At 39.8% G+C, this 19,019-nt stretch overlaps 2 protein-coding genes across 2 annotated transcripts in view; one reads left to right on the forward strand and one right to left on the reverse strand.

Moving 5' to 3' along the window:
• zfpm2a (zinc finger protein, FOG family member 2a) overlaps positions 1-3,574 on the forward strand; it is a 100,758-nt gene extending 97,184 nt beyond the window's left edge. Inside the window, exon 8 of the mRNA XM_037275033.1 lies at positions 37-3,574. Within this exon, the coding sequence (XP_037130928.1) occupies positions 37-2,561 (2,525 nt within the window). The 3' untranslated portion in view covers positions 2,562-3,574. The remainder of the gene's footprint in view (positions 1-36) is intronic.
• On the reverse strand, positions 3,221-19,019 carry si:dkey-122a22.2. Its single transcript, XM_037275034.1, has 11 exons — positions 18,871-19,019; positions 18,129-18,294; positions 17,915-17,986; positions 17,718-17,794; positions 17,226-17,326; positions 15,772-15,888; positions 14,367-14,441; positions 6,786-6,921; positions 5,342-5,424; positions 5,166-5,262; positions 3,221-5,059 (listed from the first exon to the last, which is right to left on the reverse strand). Exons 1-11 carry the CDS (start codon positions 18,910-18,912, stop codon positions 4,892-4,894), a joined length of 1,134 nt encoding a protein of 377 aa, XP_037130929.1. The 5' UTR covers positions 18,913-19,019; the 3' UTR covers positions 3,221-4,891.

Below are 19,019 nucleotides of genomic sequence, written 5' to 3' on the forward strand. Positions count from 1 at the left end.
GAGATTCTGAGCTTGTCCCTTTTATCTCTTTCGCAGGTGTCAAAATGGAAGAGAGCCTCCCTCCTGGCACCAGCTTGAAATGCACAATCTGTAACTACACGGCAGATTCTCTTATTACATTCCAGCATCACATCATGTCTCACCTGTCACAGGCGGCCTTCAGATGCAATCACTGCCATATCAGCTTTCAGAGCCACAGGGAACTCTTACAGCATCAGGACTTACATGGACATGGCAACAAACTTCACAGGGAAGGCGACGCCACCGAGCATTCCCCCAGGGGGTCCGAGGAAAGCCTCCAGCAGCAGCAGCAGGCCTGCGCCGAGCTGGCCAACAGGAAGGAGGCTCTGCTGGGAAGCCCCAAAGGGACCCTCAACAAGGAGACCAGCACAGACGGAGAGGCCGACAAGGCTGAGAAGAAGCCCGTGCTGTCTGCTCAGAAGGGAGAAGCCCACCCAGGAAGCAAAGCGAGTTTTTCTTACACTAGGATCAAATCGGAGCCCTCCAGCCCACGTCTGGCCTCTTCCCCCGTGCAGCATAACATGCCTACATTTCCCATGGGCCCCTTCTTGTCTCAGTTCGCTTTCTCCCAAGACATTTCAGTGGTCCCCCAGGCTTCCGAGATTCTCGCTAAAATGTCAGAGCTTGTTCACAGGAGACTACGTCATGGCGGGAACAGCTACCCGCCGGTCATCTACAGCCCTCTTATGCCCAAAGGAGCCACCTGTTTTGAATGCAATATCACCTTCAGCAACCTGGACAACTATTTGGTCCACAAAAAGCACTACTGTAACAGCCGCTGGCAACACATGACAAAGTCGCCTGACTTCTCCGCCCTTTCTGACAAGGTCCCCGAGTCAGTGAGTCCTAACAGTGGCCACACTTCAGTGAGCATGTTGACCGGCTGCCACCCCGCTGAAGGCGACAGTCACCTCATGCAATCAGCCTGCCTGAACTCCAGCGTGTTGGACATGATCAACGCTGGGGGGGCCAAAGGGCCTGATAAGGATCTATCGGGGCAGGTGAAGAAGGTCTCGACACCGACCGGGCTTGAGGACAGGCTAAACGGCAAACAGATCGACGGCAAAACCCCGAGTACCGGTCTAGTTGAGAGCGACAACGACCCGAACAAGACGACTTGTGACGCCTGTAATATCACCTTCAGCCGCCATGAGACCTTCATGGTCCACAAACAGTACTACTGCGCCACCCGTCATGACCCACCCATGAAGCGCATGTCCACCAACAAGGTGCCCTCCATGCAGAGGAACATGAGAACTCGTAAGCGAAGAAAGATGTACGAGTTGTGTCTCCCGGATCCGGACCATCAAAGGCCCCCCATGGGACAGCCAGGTTTCCTTGGGGTCCATCCTATGAATCCTTGCACGTCCCAAGAAGCCGTAGACGGCCTCGGCGATCGTTTCCACCCCCGCTGCGACATCTTTCCAGGTATGGTCCCTAAACACCTGGAGGCCTCTCTGACTGTCACTAAACCTATTTTGACTCCCAAAGGCAATACAGCCGAGCCACAAGAGTTGGATGCCCCCATTGATCTCAGCAAAAAGTGTTCCCTACTCTCTGATAAGACGTGTAGCTCTCCAAAAAGACTGTTGGACTACCACGAATGTGCAGTGTGCAAAATAAGTTTTAACAAAGTGGAGAACTACTTGGCACACAAACAGAACTTTTGCCCAGCTACGGCTGCTGCTACCGCTCAGAAGTCGCAACAGCAGCAGCATAACGAGACGGGCAACCTGGACACGACCACGTTCCCAGATGTGAAGAGCGAAGGCAATAACAACACTGGTGAGACCTATGATAAGAGCCCAAGCAAATGTGAAAAAAATGGCAATGGGAAGGTGATGGTGCAGAACGGAGGCCTGTTTCCACCTCACCTGGGGCCCGTGCCGGGCCTCAAGCCTTTTGCCGAACCCCAGCTTATGCCATCAAAAGATGACAACAAGAACATGTATCTGCCCCATTGCCTTTATCCCGGAGCAATAAAGAAGATGAAAGGTTCCGAGCAAATATCGCCATATTTCGGGATCAAGCCGACCGACTATGTGAGCGGAGGTCCTGTGATGCAGGCGGAGGCCAGCGAACAGGAGCAGAGCGTTAATGGCGGAGGTGTGGGGGGTGAGGCGGCGACAGCGAGGGAACCCACCCAACAGCCTGCTGCTAATGGCTGCCCTCATCCTGGCAAGGAGCCTCTCCCCCTGCTGCCCAAAAACCGAGGCATGGTCATTGTCAATGGGGGACATAAGCCGGAAGAACGTTCGGGCACAGCGCCGCAACAGGAGAACCAGCCCCAGCCAGATGGCCAAGGCACTAATCCCTCACCGACGTGGGCCGCGGAGAACCCGGCAGACTCCAACGAGAACATGTCACCTTCCTCCAAGTCCCCGAACGAGGACGCGGCACCCCCGGCCAATAAAGGGATGAACGGCTCCGGAAGTAGCAAGTACTGTCGCCTCTGTGATATCCAGTTCAACAACCTGTCAAACTTTATTACCCATAAGAAGTTTTACTGTTCATCACACGCTGCAGAGCATGTTAAATGAGAAGAAAGATTCTTCCACTCAAACCTCTTTTCTCCCTATCCCCGTCACATGTTCTTAATTTCTTTTGGTACACTGTTTGTGTCTGGAATAGTGCGTCACGCACTGCTTGTGGACAATCAAGAGAGGCTCCTCCTGTCGTTTTATGACTTAAACATGCAAAAACCATTGGTTGAGAAGGAAAACGAGAAGAAAATGAATCAAGAATAATAATGGTGCCACTTTCACATTAATTTATTTTACAATCAGTATTAATGAGTAGTGATTTTAATTTAAATTCAAATGAAATTTATATCAGAGTTGTTTGTAATGTTATTGTATAGTCATTCTTGTGTAGCACACACATTGTTTACATTGTAATGTAGGCTCAATGAAACAATAGACATGACAAAAATGAGATGCATTTTAGACATAAAAATAGCTACTGAGGCACTTGTGTATTATTTGCTGTAGCAAATTCAGTATATGCCCCAAATGTAGATTGCAGACTGCCTGCCACTGACGGATTGTTCACCACTTGGTGGTGACGAATAGGCGCAACTCTGCATTTGGCATATACACATGGCTTTGCATTCCTATGTGGCTGTTTGTCTGTCTTTTTTCTTCGAAACCAGATGTGGATGTTTTCATAAGGATGGCAGCATTCTTGTATAGTACTCGTATTTCTGTTTAATGATACACTTTGGTCTCCCTTTTTGAAAATTTGCTCTCAATGCAATACTTTGTAAATGAGGGAACATTACTGAAAGCAGTATTATGAAATGGGGACTGTGCATATAATTATTTGTAACCCCACTGGGGCAGAAAAAAAAAAGAATTATGTTTATTGCTAACAAACGAGAAGGGTGGGAGGTCAGTGGGAATACTGATTATCATTCCAGTGTCCTGATAATGGGAGAACATGTTTCTTAAAATGTTGTTGCTATGCATGTATATGGATGGAATTAAATTCCAAATCTGTTGGAAATTTTTATTTTGATGTGGTGTCATAATTAAACTTAAATCCTCAGGATGAACTACTGATGTCTGCTTTTTTTCACACATTCAAGCTTTTGTTTGCAATAAGTTCATTTACATCTTAAATTGTAAACAAAAGAATTGCAGTACAAAAATTCACAATATTTATTCTGTTAAATTAGTGAATGCAATTATCCATCTCGGAAGTATGTGTCTGGCTGCCATCTGATTTAATTCTAATGAACTGAAAGATGGCAAAAATTAATGGAAACGATAAAAAGGAATTCAGTGTTATAAAAGTCTGCACACCCCTATTGCAATGCCATATTTTTGTGGCATCATATTATCAAATCAAGAAAAGTATGTAAAAACTGTTTCCACCATTTATGTGAGCTGTAAGCTGTACAACTCAATGAAAACAAATCTTTTACAAGGACAAGGGAAACAGATAATGTTGCTGGACAAGTGTCTCTTATAACTGTGAATGTGGCAGACAAAATCATCTTGAATGGGAGTCAGCACACCCATTTAGAGTGCCTCCGATTAACCCTAAATAGTTCAAATGTTCCTGTAGGCTTTTCCCATTGAACCGTAACAAATTTTTCACGTACCTTTGTGAGATTTCAGGTGTTTGTTGGTTTTTACTAGAAAATCTTGGCTTTATTTGAGATTTATCAATGCCACTTTAAATGGTAGCAGGTGTGTGCTGACTAATTTAACACAAGTTTTAATGTCTTTAGTTGTTTCTGAGCAAATCACATCCAGTTTTAAAAGGGTGTGTACACTTCTGCAACTGCAACTTTAACCGTTATATCTCTTGTCCTTAGGGGGGGATTCTGTTGTACAGGCTCTGGATCACAATGGTGGAAAGTTTTAAAATGATTTGTCTGCATCTAATCTTTTAACCTGGCATTTGAAAACGTGTCTAGACTTAATGTATCCGCTGTATATACTTTAGCCTATGGTTATTACATTTGAGCATATTAACACAACTGCATGATGTCAAAATATCAGGTTGAGCAATGAAGTGTGTGGCCATTTCAATGATAAGAAGCAAATGCTTATTTCTGGTATTGGCCAATCAGGGGCCGAAATAACAACAGATGATAAGATTTCCTGAGTCCAATGAAGACAGCAAATATTTTATCAAACTGAATACCCTCCAGTTATCCCCAACTGAAGCTCGCAACACAGCAAAAGTAGTTGTGGGGGTGAAAGAAAAAATGTAAAACTGACTACATGACAATCTTCACTGGTCTTGTAGATAATCTGGACATTATGCTGGAGGGGGAAGCAAAAAGATATCTTGAATGTTTTCCATGGTAATTATACAACATTTTATACAGTTTCTTTTATATTTATATCTTGGCCGTGGGTCAGTGGCTGTGCTGTTTGGCTTGTCGCTGGCTGACTAGCTTCTTGAGGTACTGGCTGATGGCAGATGGCTTCTTGTAGATCATTCGACGGTCTACTCCTTTTATGTGAACGTGATCGACTGATGGGTAGGACTCCTCCAGAAACTTCTTTTGAAGCTTAGATACCATCTGGTACAAGAAAAGGATGATTTCTTACAAGTTTTACATGATTGTCCTGAAATTAAGCTCATCAGCATACAATGCAGCATAGATTTTCTCCAAAAAACAGACTCACTTGATTTAGGTGATTTGGGATTTGCTGGTCAAAGGAATCCCCAGTGATCACACTTACAGAGGTCCTGCTTGAGAGGGGCTTATATCGTGTAATGTCCCTTAAAAAAAAAATACATTATTGTTTTTTTTATGTTCATTTTTTTACTCACTTCACCTTAATAAGATAATATTTTTTACCTTACTTGAGCTGCACTTTCATTCAGAAAGTAATGTTCATCCACAGCACTACTCTGATGGGCAGGGTTACTTAAAAGGTATTTCTAGTCAAGACAGGAAATACAACATCATAAACCTACAGTAAATGAAAATGGCAGAACATGTTTAGGTTCCAAAATACAGAGTCTATCGCCAAAAAAGAATGCAATCAGATCTGGTGATAATAATGTAGCAGCAGGTAACTGTGCTCCAGTTCTGTTCAACAGTAGTTATAGAACATGCCCTTCAGATATAAACTGCATGCTCTACTGATTTTGGCCAGCTTGTGTGCATATTATAACCTTCATGGCTTGTCTACAAAACCTTTTCTTCGTCCTTGGAAAATTCAAGCACAATGATGTCCTTATCTCCTTGGCAACAACTGTAATACTTGAAAAGCTGAAATAGGTCCCACATCGCAACTCCCATCAAATTGTGGGTGGGAGGCTGGCAAGCAGTGAACAAGAGATGAAACATACTGCTCATTTTCACCCACAAGCAGACGTCATTGCATCATAAAGAGGGTGGATATAAATGTTGAACATGCCGCATAGATTTTATATTTCACAAATGTCACACATTATGTCCATTGTGTGTAATCTAAAATTGAGTGGATCAAGAAGTACTTAAAACTGTACTTGATATAATCTAATGGAAAAGGAGTGTTGAAAACATGATAATGATGTTGATTGACTGACAAGATACAGTAAATGCGAGTATAGGGTATCAGTGCATGGATTGTTGCGGTCCAACATTGCCTTAAGGAAGTTATTAATGCAGAAATCTCACTGCTTTTGTTTTTGAAACACAGCAGCTCTGACTACAAACAAGTTGAAAATATGAACCTTCCCATGCATAAAACCTAATCGGACATTCCCAGCAAACACACAGTTTAATATTAACTGCCACTGCCTTACAAACTAAACTGTACAAGTCATCGGCTGACACTAAAACAAGAATATATCAGGAGACATTTGTGGTCGTGGCGTCTCCGGGAACATGTTCAATTCTCATGCTTTTAAAATGACATCTGGTATTGTCGTCGTTCCAAATTCACATTTTCTGAGAGCTTGAAAACAAAAGGCAACAAAAGCATCAGCCAGTGCTGAGGCGCCGCAATGATCAGTCTTGCAAGAGCCCCACCCTGTGGCAGAATAGGAGCATTGAATATGTTGCTTGCAAACCTGCCTGTCCTCAATTAGGCTAAAAAGACCTCAAAAACATACAGTGGCGACAAAAAAAAATGGCTCTGCGTCATATTCATTCCAACATGTGTGGCGTTCAATTTCATATCCATTCCCCAAAGCCTCTATCTATTTTTCAGCCTTTTCTTCCTGAGTTTGAATAATCAATATCATGTCCTGTGGGGAATGCTCTTTTGTGCCTTGCGATGTAGTGTGTTTTCGAGAGTGTGCATTAGCCTGACCTGCCTCTGGATGATCTCCTCTGAGACATTTTCTTTGATAGTTGGTTCAATGGCTCCCAGGATAATCAGCAAGCGGCTCAGCCCGGAAGCTGCTGAAAACTGCTTGGCTTGAAGGGATGGCAGCAGCTTACCATACCTGAACAAAACAAAAAAAAGAGAAAATCTTGAAATATTTGCATGAAGCTCATAAAAATCTGCAGATTTCTGTCTGTACACATTGCTTAGCATCAATGTTAAAGCAAAAAATTGCAACTAAAATCCATAAACATTTTTTTTTCTTTCTCCTGTACATGGGGAATATGGATAAAACACTTTTCAATGTTCAGACCCTTCAAACAAAAAAGCAGCTATTAACAAATCTAGTGACTTTTTCTGGTGTTCACTTGGTCAGAAATGCGCCATTGGCTAAACTCAGAATCCCCATCTTAAGAGTAACTTTGCTTTCTACTTTGCAATAAATGAGGTTGATCCATAGAGAAAACCACAAGCAGAGCTTTCTTCTAATCATTGTCACTGAGTGAAAACAGAATTATTCCCGGTATCGCTGAGCTCAGTGAGGAGCCTCAAGCAGGATCAGGTGCCTGAGTTGACAAAAAGCTATTTTAAAGCTTGAAAAGAACCAACTTAAACGAGTCTTGTGAATACTGCCGGCTCAAAATATGAATCGAAATCATATTCCTGTTTTGTTAAAAATGGCACCACAGTAATTGTAGAAGTTTGATTGAATGTCGCTGTTCATGTTCACATGTCTAATGGTTGACCAAAATCTGTTAAAATAAAAAAGTCCAAAGTCAAGTATTAACATCTAATTAAAATGATGGAATTAACTATAAAACAACTCATTCGTGTTTTAATTAGTCCCGTGGCTATTAAATAGATTACTACATTTATTTTAAGCGAATTTCTTCCATGGAGGAAAATTCACTTTGTATATTTGTAGTGCTGCCATGAACAACTCTTTTAATAATTGATTAATCTGGTGGTTATTGTGTTGATTTCAATAAGTTTACAAACACCTGCCTTTACTTTGGAAAACATTTTTGCCTATTTTTTGAGATATTATGCCATTAATCAGTAATTGAATCACTTTATGTCTGTGAATTTTCCACACGGCCAACTGGTAATAATAATAATTATTGAATGATGGAAATTTAAAAAATGATTCAGCAAAAAAAAAAAAGAAAACATCAAATTTAATCAAATTAGACACTGTACACATTACATGATTGATTAGTGCAAAGCAATATTACAGGAGTATTACAGGTAGTGTTTCTATGAAGGGAAGGCAGTAGTCATACAAGAGTTTTTCATTCCAAAATGCAAAACTTTCTCAGTAGAAAAAAAAAAAAAACGCATTTGCCTGGGGAATAAAAAATCCTCTTTTTCTGGGTGATGAAAGAAGAAGAGCAGTGCAATTTTGTAACTCAGGAGACCTAATCGGTCTTAGCTCACTGGTGCTCTGAATTGGCTGGTCTCAGCCGGTGGAGCCCAGTCAATAGTGCCATGCGCTCTCTGTCGCCAACGCCGTGCCACGCAGCACAGCCTGCCCCGAAATGCTGCCAACACACCGTAGATCATCCACCAAGCACCAGGGGGACAGTCGTCCCTGTCTTATTCCTGAACTGGGCCAGACTTTCCACACTTTAGGTCCAAGTTTTTAACAATCCTGTGCCTGCTTTATGGAGGAAGCAGTTGTGCTCATAAAACTGCATCTTGCCGCTTGTATGTGAGTAGTTGCACGGTAAATATGATGGTACATGGGCCGTGTGTGGGGAAGGCGTGGTGTAGGTGGTATGTTTAAAAGCAAACCTGTTTGTAACAATTTAAAAGACTCATAAATCAGGAATGACTATCGAATGAATTCAGTTCTTCCTACCCATCACATTCACAGCGTGTGAAATTAATAATATTTTTACTGCTGGTCTACAGATAATCTTTATATTTCTAGCATTTAGTATATCAGATGTATGAATTACACGTCGGGTTTATGTTGTGTTAAAACTAGCACCATAAATTATTCATTAAAGCATTGTAATTCCTGCAAGTAATTTTTCTCAGTAATTCAGTGAAAATGTAGGGAAATGTGAAATGTGTTTCAGTATGTAAAACCTCAAAGATTTCCTTCAGGACCACTAGAATTTTAAGCTAGAGGTTATTGTGCTCCTAATAAATAAAGTTAGTCTGGAAACCTGCTTTTTGACAACAGTAAAACATGAAAAATATTACTTTGATAATTTTGAAATACAAAAGGAGGTCGACTGACTGTGCCTGATTTAATGAAGGCTTAGTTATATGAAGCAATTCACCGCAGTGAACAAGATTCTACAAATGCATAGATTTGTATGGTCATATTTGAATAATATTTAACGTGTATTTTACAGCATGTAGATTAATCAAACAAGACTGAGAAAGAACTGACATTCAGCTGCTGCAAATAACATTTTTCAAAGACAATTTAGCAGTTCTATTCGTGGTACAGCAATCATTTCAATAATAGTACAAGTGAGAAATAAAACAAGTTGACTTTTTGTAATTTCCAGTCTTTCACTGTCGAAAAACTTTTTAAATCAAACCTCTGAAAAAATGACACTTTGACATTTTCATCTTCCTTTGCCACAGTTTTTCCCCGAAGTCATTCTGGCAGTACAAATTTGACCTGACTCTAAAGGGAGTTTAAAGTGGCTGAGCATTTTCCACCTGTCACCCTTTTCTCACTCCTTGATTCCAAAAATAACAAGGAAGGAAGAAAAACTTCTATCAGCCCCCATTTCAAATCTGGTCCAATCATTCCAGGGTCTGGCATTGAACCTTATTTCAAGAATTCTCCAGCTACCTGTCCAATTTCTTCCTGTTCCCCCCCTCCCATTTTTAATTCTGCCCTGGAGTGAGGATTATGCGAAGCAAGGCATGCGTGTCAAAGGGAAATTTAGTGGGTAAAGACAGCCAAGATTGGCGGGATGAATTAAACAGATAACGTGAGGAGACGAAGTGGGGGAGCAATGTAGAGCCTTGCCGATGTTGGTCATTTCAGATGGGCGGCACCCCCCCCCACCCCGCCCTCCTCCCAACAGGACCGAAGAGGCAATATCTAAATTAATAAAGTGATGAAATGAGTTTGTGCTGTGGACTTTCTGCTGTTTGACTTTCCCATCTGGATTAGTGCAGGCTGAATGGACGCTCTGTTACTTTTGTTACAACTGCGCAATTCACTGTCGGAATTTGGCCCTGTAGTGATAAGCCTCCCTTCCTCCTCCCCCTCCTTCCCCCCCTCCGCATTACCATCTCATTTCATATGCAGGGCCTCAGTTACCTGAGAGCCTGTTCGAACAAAAAAACACAAACTATTACACGAGCTTCTGCCAACTATTACAATGAGTAGAGAACATTTCAACATAGCCTATTACATGGGATCAACTAACTATTAAGCGTGAGGGATACTAAAGTGATTACTGCAGTCTTTTGGAAGGAGGGGGGAGTCACTGTCTCACTGAAGGACATTTTAATATGTGGACATAAAAAAACTACACTTGTTGGATGAGCTGCACCATACATTCACTTAGCAGCAGTTCATCTTTGAACTGTTTATCCTCATGAGGGTCGCATGCGTGCTGGAGCCTATCCTAGTTTTGGGAGAGAAGTGGAGTATATCCTGAACTGGCCAATCGCAGAGCTTCGTAGCAGTCATAAATTTGTATGAAGAAAAATGCAGTTGTAGTGTTCCATTCCATTAAGCACAAATTAGAGAATTTGTTGCCACATTCAAGGCCAGAACTATGAGGGTTTAAGTTATTAATAATATAATGTCAAAAAAGAATTCAACACTTCCATTTACTTTCACAAAAAATCCAAATGTGGAAAAAAGGAAAAATATTTTGACCGAAAGTTAAGTCATATAATTAGATTTAGAATGACAATATTTATCATTGCACAGTGCAAAATGTTAACTACATTTATAATTATAGTATTTGAAATGGTTTTAATTATAAGAATCAATGATGAAATCAACCAATACTTTCCAAAGCACTTTTCATACTTACTGCATGTGGAAATGCTTCACAGAGCAGGTAACAAAAGACAACAAATCCTCCAAACCACCTGCTGTCTCTGACCCCCCATTGCCTTGGCCATCCAACCTCACTCGTCCCATGTGCAAAAGCAATTATAGTCTGAGAAAAATCATTTAAAATCTGTGAAATGGATGATAAGACATGTCTGGGAACACAGTAGGGAAGCGAGGACGAATAATTGTTATATTTAAAAAATATATATATATACTTAAAGGAACGTGTAATACTTTTATTGAGCACAAGGTGTCCTTATTGCACTACAACCAACTAAAGACTCAGCCGTTCATCTCGCCTCGAGATTTTTTTTGTTCATAAATTGGAAACAATGTAAATACATGCATGCTGCAAAAGTCCATTTAGGAATGCTCATGGCTATTGTTAAACGCTGTGCTTCTGAGTACAATTGTTTCCATTTCCTGACTGATCTAGTTGGTATGCATGCATGTGTGCACGTTTATACAAACATTTGGCTTCATCTTAAAACGGAATGCTTCAAGGGGGATAAAAATGAAAAGAGAATATTACACAGAGCTGAAGGGACTAGGAAAAGAAGCCCAAGTGGTGCTATTGTGAGTTTAACTCAACACAATAATGGTAGATTAAATTTGAAGAATTTTCCAATCAATCAGCATCCATTAATTTGTAAAGACAATCTCATCAGACGGGGGAACAATCCCCACTGTCTCTGTTTTCTGAGCAAATATATTCCCCATGGGGTGAATTAGTTTCATGGTCCACACACACTTGGCAGAGAAGAGACACGCCTGATTGCCCAGACAAAATGAGAGAATTGTCAATGTAATTTCTTAACAGCAATTTACAATACACTTTGACAGTATTTGTCTAATTTCAGCCGCAGTTTTTGTTAATAATGGTCAGTCTTGAGAGTCTGGACAGCATAATTACTTTTACTGCAAATGGACACACAGAATTTAGCTAGCCACAAGATTTATCGAAGAGATTAAGCTCAAAGCTTTGCATGATTTGCAGCTAAAATATATATTGCTTATGGAATATAAGCCCTTTGAGAAAATACTTTATCTTCTCACTGAAACAAGCCATTTTAGCCCACTATTTAAGGCAGACATTAAGATGTGTTTTCACATACATACAGTTCTCAGGTGTCTTACTAACATGTGTGACATGTCTCGGTTTAAAAAAAAATAGGACGTTTTTTTTGGGAGAGGGGTGGGCATAGGACAGGGACTTTTGCTTGCTGTTTTGTCTTTGCTGCGATGAATTTACGCATTGCCAGTTCATCACTTTAAAATATCAGATCATTACCCAGCCTCGACACCAAGTCATGGGTGTAGAAATTTACTGTGGCCACGTATTTAAAAAATAACGCGTTCAAGAGAAAAGCTGAGGTTCAACAATACATCCATTTCAGGCAATAGTAAGGTGCCTTTAACAAGAATATCCTACATTTACAAACTGCAGTATATCTATTAAATTAGCAGCAAGTGTGCCATCTTTCGACTGTCAATCCTGTGACGGAATCTGCAGCAAAACTAAAAGCCATCTGCCGTTAGGACTTCTGTTATACAAAAATGCAGCAGAGAACTGACTAGCTCAAATCACCGAGTCTTGTTGTGAATGCAATTTGTCTAGACATACACAAGGGGGCTTACACTAATCTCCACTGCTAGATCCACTGCCTTATTTCTCATCAAGAAGCATTTTCCATGTCCAGCAGGAAATGAATAACATGCTGAGAAAAGTCTCCATAAGAACACTGACCCCTTCTAAATCCATATAAGTGAAGCCACGCGAATGCCTTCCCATGGACAGAAAAAAAAACGTTCCTGGGAGACGGTAGCCATTTATTTTGTAGGACGCAACAGAACAAATGTTGCAAGTGAGCCTCGGTTGATGAACAGAGCTTTGATGTGTAAATCCTTCCATTCTCCAGGGCTGATATGGTCTACCCAGATTCCTTCTCAGGTATTACATACATGTCTTGTCTCTGGATAAGGACAAACAGCTAATAAAACCATATCTGAAAGGAACATACACCCACATGAAGACTCCATTGAGCTATAGAGACAAAGAAAGGAATTAAATAAAGCTGGCTAATGCCAGGCCAAAGGCACTGTAATGCTGTGACACAAAGATCTCTACTGCATTACTTTGAATCTTTTTACCGCTTATCCCACTCCCGTTTCTATTTTTACTCCACCATGCAAATCGGACAGTAATGATGAAATGTCTGAGTAAATAAAGTCTTTGCTTTATTTCCTTCAATCACTGCCTCAGTAATTGGATTCTGGCAGGACTGTCATGTACTATTCATGGCGATGAATGCATATTAATCAAAACATAATTGGACACATACAGCTTATAAATGGTGCTGCTCCACTTAGTCACATGTAAATAAGCTAGTTGCAGGGATATTTATTTATCAGACTTGCATGGGTCATGCACATATATATAATCTGCACACAAGTATCATCGAGCAAAAAAAAAACCTGGTGAGGTACACTAACCTCCAAAAGTACTGGAACTGTGAAACAACTGCCATAATATTTTATTTATTTATTTATTTATTTATTTATTTATTTATTTATTTATTTATTAAGGGCAGCAGAAACCGTGGTCCCATCGACATTAACAGAAATACTTTGATAGCAGTGAAAGATCGTGAAAGAAAATATTTATTTAGGGTGCCATCATTTTTTTTTTTAATTAAACCACAATTCAAACTGATTTGCAGTGGTTAATTATCGTCATGCTTTTTATTTGTCATTAACAAAGCTTTCTCAACAATTGTGTCCATGTGCTCATGAAACTATGAGACAATGGGAAAACAATCAGAGTCATTGTGAAGGTGTCACGATCTATTGACATTTCAATCTCTGTAGAAGATGAATGCCTTTCACAGCCATGTTCTCTAAGATTAAATGTCACTGTACATGTAAACATCCCAACAATCTTTTTAGATAATCTTGCATAACGGTCATTTAAAACACACACACATCTATAAAAAGAGCAATTAATGATAAAAGCCACATATGACGGTAATTGCTTAATGATTTAACAATGACAACCAAGACAAACCAATTGATATGAAGTAATATCCAGAATTAAATCAAGTTTTATGATGCATTAATACAGTCTGTCTTAACCACATCACAACCCTCGCTCTCCACTCATCTGTTTCACGCTAAAAGATTGAGACGAGCAAATTACTTTCTTTTGTCTCCATTTAATCAAGCTAATGATGCCCGCGCAGCAAGATAATCAACTATTCCTACCACAAGGACCAATAAAGAAAGAGTATGGAACTTGGTTCACAAAAAGCCAGCGCTCCTGCGCCTAATCCTCTTTCTCTTGAACCCTGACACACTTTTTTATCTACTCTTCTCTGTTCTTCAAAACTGCTGAGTGACCTTGAGGTCCTCTGCCCATCTCTTTCCACATCCCCTTCATAAGATCTTCTTTAACCTCTTGATGTTGTCCTACAATATGCTGAAAAATGTGCATCTACATGGCATATATATAAAAATAAACTCACCAGTGGTCTTTCCACTGCTCCTCTTCAAAAATGTCTTCTGGAATAGGATCTATCAACACCAGGTCTGTTACTTGCCTGACAGCAAAGAGGACACACATGTAAATGTATACGTGTTGATTCTTGGTGCACTCGTTTGCAATGGCTCTGTGAAGTTGCTACCATGTGGAATTGGAAAATACCGTCGTACAGCCGTTGTGAAGATAAGAGAAGGTAGAGCTCCTTTTTTTTGTACAATAGGAGTTAGAAACACTATTTATACTATGTACTATGTTGTATTGTGAATTTGTGATATTTATTGGGAATGTAGTCAGATATACAAATGTTTTTTTTTATTTGAAAAGAAAAAACGATCCTAAAATGATCTCTATAATGTACAGAAGGTTCTCTATCTTATGAGCACTAGTTAGGAAGCGAGCAGATGCATTGCATATTCTCAGATATTTTTATCAGTGTTTGTTTTGTAATTTGCAATTTTTGAGGGTTCCGTTTTTGGGGTTTATGAAAAATGATCAGAGTGATGTCGGGGGCCGCATGTGGCCCATGGGCCCCCAGTTGCCCACCCCTGTAATAAACTCATGACCACATGTGCACCTGGTCCAAGGGTAATATTTTCCGTTTGGAATTGTGTCAACTCATCACTACTTAATTTTCTCCCTTGACAGCAGCAATGCCATCCCTGAGTAAACACTAAATCTTTCACCCGCAGTACGAGCTTCTTGTCACATTAATCACTGCATTGTCACTTGGGTGGCTGAGTTATGGGGAACAATAGGAATGGACACTAGCATGTTAACGCATGAGTGAAATCGAGAAGCAGGGCAGATCATATTTTAGAAAATTAAAGCTTTGATTCCTACTGTTGTTTAAGTTTAATGGTAATTTTTGGGATAAAACATATACTTTCAATTTGCCATGTAGCTGAAGCTTGATGGGGGGGTACAAATTGTGATTACGAATCAATATTGCAATACCTGCTACCTTCGCCCACAGTCGAAAATGTTCGCCCCTCATCAGAATAACGCCTTTAGATTTGATTTGAACTGCTCAGTGCAACGTCACATTTGGCATTTTTGTTCTGTTGGTGGGTGTTGCATGTGATCTAATAAGAATGTCATCTTTTACTGGTACACCAGCATGTTTGAATATAATAAAAATTATTTGGCAAACACAATCCCAGGTGCAATCGACAAGTAGATCAGATTCCACATCTGTTTGCAGGAGCAATCAAGTTTGGAGCTGTTTTTATACACATAAACCTTTAGTTAATCAGGCCTTCTGTCGTAAAAATGGATAAGACATTGAAGTAATGCTTCTAAGAATGAATGTTATACTATAGGTTTAAAATATCAGATGTCATTAAAGCATTCATCGCCCTCTAATCACAAATGTCCTTCTTGAAACTTACGCATCATGTATGTGACTGTAGAACCTGCTGTTGAGCGTGCCAATCTCTGAGCCAACCAATATCAAAGGCATGGCAATTCCGGCGGCAAGCAGCAAGCGGTGCAGATCGTCCACCATCCTTGAAGACACAAATCATGTGGTTGAAAAATAGCATAAAGCCAAGCAATCTGACCTCAGAGGTTGGGTTATTAATCTAGGCAGTACTTTGCATATGCATTTCATCACTGAAATTAATAATGAAACCTTGTATGTCCTAATATCATGTTTATTTATTTCTTTAAAAAACTATGGACCCCAGAAGATATAATATTAATAAAAGAAGCACAAATTGTATGTGAAAATCAACCCATACAAATCTTACTGTTTTTGAATGGTGCGTTAACAGAATAAAAATGAAATAGGCCTGGACAAAACTGATGATACTACTAGACAAAACTGAAATAATATGGATGAGTTAAGATTTTTATGCTGATTAAAACTAAAATAAGATCAAAGTAAAATCCCACAGGTATGACTGGTGCCAGTCCATAACATTATAATCACTGACAGGATAAAAAAAAAAAAAAGAAATTGAGTCAAATTAGTGACTGTGGGGAGATGATGTGTTGATCTCGTCGCAGTCTACAATAGCAATAGAGTATAAGGTCAAATACCAGCTTTATTGGAAAGATGCAAAAAATAATGTAATTTCAATTAATAATCTTTTGAACAGGTAAATATCGAAACCACTTGAGAGTGCAAGATGCTTAAGTATGTAAATGAAGCAAGATTAAAAGACATCCCATTTGACATTTCATATTGCAATTGGTATTCTTGTATTATTAAGTTAACAAAAACATCATTATAGCACTGCAAGGAGCATAATTATTACATGAGGTACAGTATCTTCTCTCGGGTATTTCACCTCTGTCCTCGGCACGGCACACTAATCCATCAAGCTCATGGTGTCCCATTGGTGTCAGATTTCACAAGACTGACTCACTCAGCGGTTCAGGTTAGGGTGTCATCAAACCCCGTGAGATATTGAATTCTGGAAAATTGATTGCTTGCATCTGAAATGGATGTTTGTTGGCCAAATGCCAAGGTAAACTAGACTGCTGACACTGATTGGTGCTCAAACCCATGAGCAGATTTAAAGATCAACAAACAAGGTCCAATAGCCAGGACCGCAAGATTTAGCACCTCGTGCCAAACAGAATCAGATAGGGAAGTGCTAGAAGTGTCACATAAGTCACTCGTGCCCATTTTTTTAACTGGTCGATTTATACTCTAGTGCAACTTGTAGTAAAAAAAAATACAGTACTATATAACCCGAATGAAACTTAAAGTGACACATTAGGTACTAGTTAAGTACATCATCTATTAATAAATTTGTACAAACACTGTGAACATGAAACATCTTCTCACTGTAGAGATTCATTAAGACTGTTCACGTTAGAAAATGTAAATACTCACCGTCCAGTTGTAGAAACGCCCCAAACTTTCTCAGTTCCCATGGTTTCATTCTGCATCAGACGCTTGCTAAAACCCAATCCCATTCGGTCATAGGTACAGACCTGCAAAGTGTATAAGACATGGGTAAGCAGATTTTTCGCCTATCTTCAAAACTCGGTCCTCAAACTCTACCCGTGACCTAACTTTGATCTTATTTCATACAAATAACATGGAGCAGGCTGTCAGACCCAACTTTCTGCTGCAATGAACACTTGGGAGCAGATGGCACAGTCACAGCAAGGAACCATCCCGAGTAGGCTCGACGGAGAAGGAAAAAAAATCTTGCCCTAAGAAATAGTAGCTCCTTCTACAGATATATCTGTCACTGTGAATTTAATCAATGCTATAACACTGTCATCCTATTTGAAATAAATTGGTAAAAAAGTTGGAAGCCTGTTATTAAAAAAAAAGAAAAAATGTACATCAATTTAATCTACTGCATTAATTCCTCACCTTTGTTAACGTGGCAACACTCTCTTGGACATAAAACCAAATGTCTGAGGACATTCCAGTGGGTGCATCTAGTATAACTAAAAACAGGGATTGATTAGCATGATGGCACGAGGCAACCACATTCAGAAAGATATGCTATAAAATGGTGTCAGCTTTCTATTATTAATATACAACAACAAAAAATCATGACAGATTACCAACTGGTTTTCCCTGTCCTTTACACAAGAGATGCATCTGTTGACCCAAGCCGACATCTACAATCTGGCCATCTAGATAAGATCACAAAACAAAAAAGATGAAACTTTACAGAACCTTTGATTGCTGAGATGTTTGATTGTTTCATTTTATGTGATGTTTTTACTCAAAGCAAACTGGAAATGAGGAGGAAATTTGGGGATTTTCATTGAAAACCTTTTGGCAGCAGCATCTGTCCTTCTCTTTGCAGCGATGCATAGTTCAGGAATGGCGGGATGATGATGATTAAAAGCAAACACTTTCCAATGTTCATGAGCAAAGAGCTTTGAGAAGGTTGGCTTTTAACCTCTGCTTTGCTGTGTTGTCCTTCCTTTTCTGCTTCCTAAAAATTTAGAGGGAGATGAGACCGCTGCAGTAAATAACTGGTTAAGACAAATTAGTAAGTACAACACCAAAACAACACCAAAGATACATGATATATGTAACCATTTATATGATTTGCAATTATATTAAGCATGAAGATAGAAAATATGCATATAAATACGGTCAAAATATGCACCTGACTAATAATTCTGCACACAGTGTATATTGAAAAACAATGTTCGAACTATGGTTTTGTTGGCAAATAGTCACCCATTTTGATTTTGGTGCCTGCACACGTTCCAAAATCGATCAGGGGGGAAAAAATGCGATTTTGCACAATTGCAATTTCTGCACTCTTGCGAGTAATCAGACTGACTTTGTTTCATCAAACTCACACACATGCAAACAGCTGCTTTCGCAAATATCCTTGACAAAACAGTCTTCTCGCACTTGTTGCAAATTTGATTAGAATTTGTTAGGAGGTGAAAACAAATTATATTTGCAAAGAGACTTGCACTTGCACACTTTGACAGTTTTCTCCTGACGTTTAGTAATTCACTAGTATTTATCTAAGTGAAGATTCGGCGTGCATTACCTTTCTAGCAGCACCGGGTTTAGCGTCGGGTTTTTTCTTCATCTTAAATATAGTTATATAAATCTAAGCAGACGACAGATACGCGGAGTGAAGAAAATGAAATAAAGACGAATCGTGAAGTCAATGAACCAGTCGTTTCCTGGTTTCAA

Source organism: Syngnathus acus, chromosome 16 (assembly GCF_901709675.1).
Source record: "Syngnathus acus chromosome 16, fSynAcu1.2, whole genome shotgun sequence".
NCBI classification, from domain to species: Eukaryota; Metazoa; Chordata; class Actinopteri; order Syngnathiformes; family Syngnathidae; genus Syngnathus; species Syngnathus acus.

Coding starts and splice junctions, on each gene's coding strand:
- si:dkey-122a22.2 (XM_037275034.1), bottom strand. CDS start 18,912: ATGAAGAAAAAACCCGACGCTAAACCCGGTGCTGCTAGAAAG. Junction 15,889..17,225: donor GGCGTTTCTACAACTGGACG/GTGAGTATTTAC, acceptor TGTGTCTTCAAG/GATGGTGGACGATCTGCACC. Junction 5,425..6,785: donor AGGAGATCATCCAGAGGCAG/GTCAGGCTAATG, acceptor TGTCTTGACTAG/AAATACCTTTTAAGTAACCC.